General features: G+C 35.0%; 1 protein-coding gene across 5 annotated transcripts; it reads left to right on the top strand.

The window, feature by feature from the left end:
- Window positions 1–2,158: 2,158 nt before the first annotated feature.
- On the top strand, window positions 2,159–6,825 carry LOC107962330 (trafficking protein particle complex subunit 13). Of its 5 annotated transcripts, none has more exons than XM_016898669.2 (12): window positions 2,159–2,545; window positions 2,624–2,708; window positions 3,079–3,209; window positions 3,303–3,405; window positions 3,552–3,566; window positions 4,119–4,264; window positions 4,386–4,581; window positions 4,828–4,902; window positions 5,091–5,207; window positions 5,867–5,911; window positions 6,171–6,269; window positions 6,369–6,825. In XM_016898669.2, the coding sequence occupies exons 1-12, from the start codon at window positions 2,256–2,258 to the stop codon at window positions 6,387–6,389; spliced, it is 1,323 nt and encodes a 440-aa protein (XP_016754158.1). In that variant the 5' UTR covers window positions 2,159–2,255; the 3' UTR covers window positions 6,390–6,825. The 5 variants fall into 5 exon arrangements, with proteins under 5 accessions (XP_016754158.1, XP_016754157.1, XP_016754160.1 ...); XM_016898668.2 differs by having other exon boundaries at window positions 4,380–4,581; XM_016898671.2 differs by lacking the exon at window positions 4,828–4,902 and having other exon boundaries at window positions 4,380–4,581.
- The last annotated feature ends 668 nt before the right edge of the window (window positions 6,826–7,493 follow it).

The following is a 7,493-nucleotide window of genomic DNA, read 5'->3' as shown; positions in this document are numbered from 1 at the left end:
GCCAGTGAGAAAAGAAAAGTACGAAGTTTGATTTGGTCTTCAGTTACTCCTAGAAGCTTCATGCTTATGCACACCATATGTAATTCCTTAAGGTGTGTATGCGGGTTTTCGTTCTGTAGTCCACGAAAGGTGGGTAGTAAGTGAATCAAACCAGATTTTAACTCGAGTAGGGTTCCTCCTGCCGGATAGGTTATACATAAAGGTTGTTGTTCATCTAGTGCTGCAGCGAGTTGGCGTATCGTCTGTTCAACCAACTTGATTGGTTCGTCAAACGAGAAAATTTCTTCAGTATATGATATAGTTTCGAATCCAGGATTTGACCATTTACCACGCCGTATGGCTTCTCCTTCGCAGCTGTCGAGCCAATTTCTCAATTTCTGGTTCAAACTCTAGAGCTCCCAGTTCTGATTTGGTCATAAGGTAAACAAACAAAAATTAGAATAATATCTCCAGTCCCCGGCAACGGCGCCAAAATTTGATGGGCGTCGAAACCACCAAATATAATTCCTACAAAATAACTCTAATTAGTAGTAAGAGTGGTAGTAGGGTCGAGTCCACAAGGATTGGATGCTTATGATCAGATTGCTTGTCGTGTCAAAGGTCATGGCAATAGTCGTGCCCACGACTCCAATCATACCTGCAAAAATTAGAAATAAAAGTAAATCAGGGATTTTTTGAAATGTTTAGAAACTAGATAATTGAAACAACATAAATAATTAATTAAATAAATTAGAAAATAAATTCAGAATTTTGCAACAGATAAAATAAACCTTAGCCTTAGACTCGGTAAATTTCGTATCAAGAACCTATCCTCAAAAATTAATCTTCTCCTCCAAATGATAAGCTGGTTATAGCAGTTAAGAATGTCCTAACCACCAATTCCTCTTCTAGTAGCTGGTTCCGATACGACCTGTAAACCAACCCTTACCGATTATCTAACCGAGATACACGCATTCCCGATTCAAGATTCAGGCAGCTTTGCATTCTGAAGAACCCAACTCGAATTAACGGCCTCAACCGCGTGGGTCGTTTAAATTTGATCACTTTTTCCTCGATTTGTTCTCGGAGATCCGAATACAGCACGGCCGACTCCTTCCTTCAACTGTCAGCTAACACGACTCCAACCCAACATGCACTTTTTGACTTGTAATCGAGTTAACCTTAAGGGATGGGTTGTCAATCTCGATACTTAGGAAAAGAATGAATACCAATTGGACAGATTTTAGCATGAATTCGTATCTCACGATTCCCGACCAGAAAGAACACCGGCCTAAAGCTAAGATGAAATTTAGTGAAGCATGAAATTATTCATGCTTTATAAACTTGGAAAGTAATTTTGATGAAGGGGTTGAAAAATGGGAAAAGGAAGCACTTGGAAAGCAAGAAGCCTAATTTAGTAAAGAAAAGAAAATTGCAATTGAAACTAGCAGAATGCTTCACACCAATTTGAAAGAGAAAAAAAAGAATATTCTAATTCCAAATTGAAGTAGGAAATAGAATTAAGTGATATTTCCTAAGAACATAAAGCCCCTATTTATATACATGGGGTTTACTAAATTTAGCCTAAACTAATTTAATATAAAATAAAATATAAAATATAAATAAATAAACTAAATTAAGATTTTCCTATTTTTGGCTTTTACAAAGTTATTTTTGATGTGTCATTGACTAAAATATTTTTAACTTGTTTTTGACTAATTGCATGCCTGACAAAATTAAATCATAAAAGCACTTAATTAGCATATTCAGTTCAAAAATAAACTAAATTAAACACAAAAAACATACAAATTAACATGTTTATCATTGGGGCTCTTTAAATTTTTTTACCGTTGCTTGACCAATGTTCAAAAGACATTGAATTTGATTGTGAAGGAAAACACGTCGAGCTAAACGTACTTTCTATCCAATTAATCGCACTTCCTGTCTAGTTGGGGAAAATCTATTTCTCTAATTTTTTTAAAAAATAGTATAAGCCCTAATTGAAAAGAATTGGCATATTTGGCTAATTTAACAAAAAAAATAAATTTTAATCAATATATTATTTCAATAAAAATAATATATTTAATTCTTATATAAAAATGTAAATGAAATTACATTTAAATTTTTTAAAAAAAAAAACTGGTCAAAATTGTCATTTAAGCCCAACTCATTTCATTACTTCATTTCTTACCCTCTCACTGACAGTCGCTCAAAGCCTCGATTTAGCAGAAGAGAAGAAGAGTAAGAAAGCTTGAATTCTGAAATCGTTTCAAGCCATGAGCACGACTCAACAAGGAACCCACTCCCTTGCCTTCAGGGTGATGCGGCTTTGCAAGCCTTCTTTCCACGTCGAACCTCCCTTCCGCCTTGACCCCGCCGATCTCTTCGTCGGTGAAGACATCTTTGACGACCCACTCGCTGCCGCTAACCTTCCTCCGCTCTTATCTTCCCAACTCACTAAGTCAATGGACTCCTCCGATCTGACTTACAGCAACCGATTCCTCCTCCACCATCCATCTGATGCTATGGGCTTCTCTGGCCTCCTCCTCCTCCCTCAATCCTTCGGGTCTCACTACATCCCTCTTTTCCTTTTCTTTCAAGTTCTTTAATTTCTTATTTAGTAGTGTTGATTAAATTAATGTAGGGCGATTTATTTGGGAGAGACATTCTGCAGCTACATTAGCATCAATAATAACTCTAATTTTGAAGTCAGGGACATTATTATTAAGGTCAGTTTGTTTAATTTGTTACTTTTTGATGACGTTGCCGCAATTTTTAGCTTTTCAATTGTTTATTTGCTGCATTGATAATGCCTGTGAAACTAAAGGGAGTTTTGATTTGAATTTTAAAATTGACATTTTGTCCCCTCTTTGATCGAGTTTGATTAAGCTTTTGTATTACTAGCATGGAAAATTGAAAAGGGTTAGATCATGTGCTTCTTCTTAAGCTTGTTTGAGTATCGGAAATCCCTTTTTTTCTCTGTTCTTTTTAATTTATTTACTTATTTTCACGTATGTTGAGAAAAGTGGCTAACTGAGGTTTTGCCTGGGTGTTCATACAAACTTTTACGTATGCTGAGAAGTCTTTGTTTGATTGTAGGCTGAAATTCAAACGGAGAGGCAGAGGATCCTCCTGCTGGATACATCAAAATCACCTGTTGAATCTGTACGTGCAGGCGGACGATATGATTTCATTGTGGAACATGATGTCAAGGAACTTGGAGCTCATACGTATGTGGCAGCTGGTTGGTTTTTATATTTCCTGTAATTCTTTAATTATATTTCCTCTAACTTGGTCTTTATTTGTTGCGTGACAAAATTCAGGCTGGTTTGCACTGCATTGTACAATGATAATGATGGAGAAAGAAAATATCTTCCACAGTTTTTCAAGTTCGTTGTTGCTAACCCTTTATCAGTTAGGACAAAGGTACTGTCCCATGCCTCAAGAGAGAAATAAGTTAAATCTAATGTGCATGCTGGCATTTGTTTCTGTTCTTTCAGACTCTTTCTTAGTTTTAACTTTGACTTTTTCCCATTCAAAATTGTAATTTCTTTTCTATCCCTGTTGTGCAGGTCCGTACTGTCAAGGTAGGTTGAGACTTGGGTTCTCTGATGTAAGTTTATAAAGCCTAGATACTCACGCTGCTACTAGTAGATTCTTTTTATGTAATATAAACTATAGAAATGAAAGGGCCAAAATGGCATGGAATTTATAAATTGCAAGTGATTTGTAAATGAAATTGATATAAAATAAATTCCTACAACCTGAGTATTTTATCCCTCCTTCACTGAGGATTGTTCGAGGGGAGGGCAAGGCATAGGCTACCCTTCATTATGCACCTTAGCCTCTGAGTTTCCTTCTGTTGTTTTCTTTTTCTTTTGTTTTTCCTCATTTGTAGCATTAAAAGCCAAGTCAGATGTTTGTTTTTTTCTGTTGCAACTCGGTTTCTGCAATATGTAAAGCTACCATCTGATGATTGGAGTGCTTCATTTGGTTTTATAGTTGTTGATCTTTGACAAGTGCTGCCAATACCAGCACCGTTGTCTTAACCTTTGTTTACATCTGCATTGCTAGTTGTAGAAGTTGTAAATCAACTTGGGTTTTGTCCTTCTGTAATAGCTGAATTTTTTTTATCTCAGGAAACTACCTATTTAGAAGCTTGCATAGAGAATCATACAAAATCAAACCTTTATATGGACCAAGTTGAGTTTGAACCGGCTCCTCATTGGAGTGCTACAGTACTAAAAGCTGATGAACTCCATCCTGTAGATAATTCATCAACTGGGTAAGTAGTGTATGATTTTGATTGCTTTTCTGTTAGAATCTTGTCCAAACAATGCTTTGAGTTATGAATTCTGATTACCTTTTTGATAATTTGACTAAAACTGTTGATCATTTAGTGGCAGAGAGATATTTAAGCCACCTATACTTATCAGATCTGGTGGGGGAATTCACAATTACCTTTATCAACTGAAATTGGCTTCACCTGATTCTGCACAAATGAAGGTAGAGGGGACTAATATTCTTGGTAAACTTCAGATAACATGGCGTACAAATTTGGGTGAACCTGGTCGCTTGCAAACACAGCAAATTCTAGGCACTGTAAGTTAAAACAATTATAGTTTTAGAAGAATAAGTTTCGTGTTGCCTTTTGTGAAATCTGTACTACTATACTGAAACAAATAATTATTTTTCATTCTTTTTCCTTTTTAGGAAAAGGAAAAGAAAAACACCGTTGAATTCTCTATGTTCTAGTTATTTTGCGAGTTTGAAATCTGTATAACTTTCAATACAAAAAATTAAAAATGAATTATCAAACTCATTCTGATGGCATTTCCTTTTTTTCAGCCAATCAGTTGCAAAGAGATTGAGTTGCAAATCCTGGAGATTCCATCTCTAATCAATTTGGATAAGTCCTTTTTGGTATGTTTTACCTATGCATTTTGTTTCAAATTATGGCAATTTTTTATAAAGAAACACTTTTCTTCCTAATGAGGAAACTTAAGATTGCTGCTGTTATGTTTTTTTCTGCCTAGAGATTCTCTCTTTTCTTCTAAGTCTTCAACGTCATAGTCTTTGAATAAGTTAATTGACTTAATGACCACTTGCAGGTACATCTAAATCTCCTTAACCATACAGACAGAGAGTTGGGCCCATTTGATGTCCGGCTATCACAAAATAGCGCACATGAGGAGAAGAATGTTATGATTAATGGGCTTCAGACTATTGTAAGTGATTTAATTGACTTCCAACATTATTTTAGCTATTTTCTCCTAAACTATTATTACATATTTTGGAAGCATGTATACCTAAAGCTTTCCTATTTAGAGAGAGATAGACAGTGATGATAAGTGAGAAATGGTCTTGAAGTTATATTCTTTGAACTTCTTCATGAAAAGAGATTTGTGTTAGGTGGTTGCCAAAGTGATATGCCACACCACCAAATGTATTCATGAATGGTTGGCAGGTTTTTTATTTTTTTAAACTCTTCATTCTTAGAGCTTCTTGATGAAGAGAAACATGTAGTTGGTGGCATCTAAAATGATCTGGTCAGTTTGGTGTATTAAAGCTAAAGGTGTAATGGGAATTCAGTCTGTCTAATTATGTCATGGTAACTGAGGATCACTTGACCGATCAACACACAAAATATAGTGGTTCTTTTCTTAGATATCACAGTTTTTTTTGTTTTTTTTTCCAAGTGAGGTGCTTCTTATGGTTATGAAGTAGTTGAATACCTCAAGCATAACTCAGATTAATTGCTTCGAAGAAGTTTATTATTACTTCAGTGACATAAATGAAGATTTGCAGTATGCTTTTTCTGTTTAGCGTAGCATATAAAATTATGATTTAAGGCAATTGTTGATACAGATTTTACACTTGTGTACAGTTATTACCACAGGTGGAAGCATTCGGTTCCACTGATTTCCATCTGGTATGAAGAAAATTTCCAGACCATTTATTTTCAATCTGGCTGTTTTAGTTGTGGCTTCGGCCTGGACTTCAACATGCAATCATTTATTTCCAAATGGAAGATATTGCCTTGTCTGATACTTATTAATAAATTGCCGAGGGCCCAGTTGGATTTCTGTTCACGAATTTTGCTGTTATTTCATCTACAACTACTTGGACATAAGTTGTATTTATGTCGATGTTTTTGCTTCATTTGTAATTTACGGGTTTTACATGTGCAGAGCCTGATTGCAACTAAACTTGGAGTCCAGAGAATAAGTGGAATTACAGTGTCTGACACAAAAGAGAAGAAAACTTATGACCCATTGCCAGATGTCGAGGTTGTTTTCATATGCGCAGATTTTAGCAAATTATTATGTTTACTTGCCTACTTCAATTGATAAATATCAGCTCTGATGCATCTTTTCACTGCATTGCAGATCTTTGTGGAGTCTGATTGATATATCAAATAGTTACCGATTGTTTCGGCTTGCTGAAGGAATCATCTCTCAACCGACCAAGAAAAGATGCTTCGATGTGTAAGTGGCATTGGCATGAGCAGCAAGCTAATTTGTTGTGACTGTTGCCTATGTTCAAATTGCAATTGTTGCAAAGAGTGGATGGCTGCCCTCCCTCACATATGCCTGTTTTGATCTGTTCGAGGTTCAAATGCTGAGCTGCCTCATGTGTTAGAACTTAGATGATGAACTCTTCAATGTTTTCCTTTTCTCATCACATATAATTAAAGATATATTTACACTACAATGTTGTACTTGTTTAACTTGGAAGTCGAACTGCTTGTAGGTAAACAAAAGTTGTGTTTTTAAAGTTATTGTTGCAATATTTTTCTGACATTACTAAACTGAAATTGGGAAAATCTAAAGTTTCATTCTATAATAAGATTTTTGTTTTGAATAATCTCATTATAAGTTTTGATTATATATATATTTTAAACAATATCTAAAATTATTCATAATCTTTGTTTAATTCATAAATAAGAGGATAATATATTTAAGCATATTTGAATACACATTTTCTTGCATTGACAATAATATTCAGGTTAATTGAGTTTAATTGACATCAATAATCATTGCATTTTATTAATCATTTTTCTTTTTATGCCTATAAATATGAGTCTTGAGAATAAGTTAAAAGTTTTTTTATCACATTAATATTAGAAAAATAAACAAAAGTTCAAAGTATAATAAATTTTAATTTTGTCAGCAAAAATCGATTTCAGCTTGAAAGAGCAGGAAATTTGTTAGTTTGGGCGAAAAGCTAGGAAAAAGAAGATGTATGATAACTTGCTTCTTTATCACTAAAATATTTGAAGGTCCGTCTCAATCATGTCAAGTTGGGTGAAAAATAAAAGCGGACTTTTGCAGGCCAATATTGTGCCAATCAGACCGATTTCCAGACCATTGGGTTGGAAAACGGCCCGTGGCCTGTTGAGTCCAATTGCATCAGACTGAAAAGGCTGAAGACCGATTTTCAGGCATCGAGAAACCACAAAACTGACCTGACTTGGTATTGTCAAACCGGAGCAGACTTGTTGACTTGGATTC

The sequence above is a fragment of the Gossypium hirsutum genome, chromosome A06, assembly GCF_007990345.1.
Source record: "Gossypium hirsutum isolate 1008001.06 chromosome A06, Gossypium_hirsutum_v2.1, whole genome shotgun sequence".
Taxonomy (NCBI): Eukaryota; Viridiplantae; Streptophyta; class Magnoliopsida; order Malvales; family Malvaceae; genus Gossypium; species Gossypium hirsutum.
Note: the sequence above shows the minus strand (reverse complement) of the source record. Positions and strands in the feature narration are given on the sequence as shown.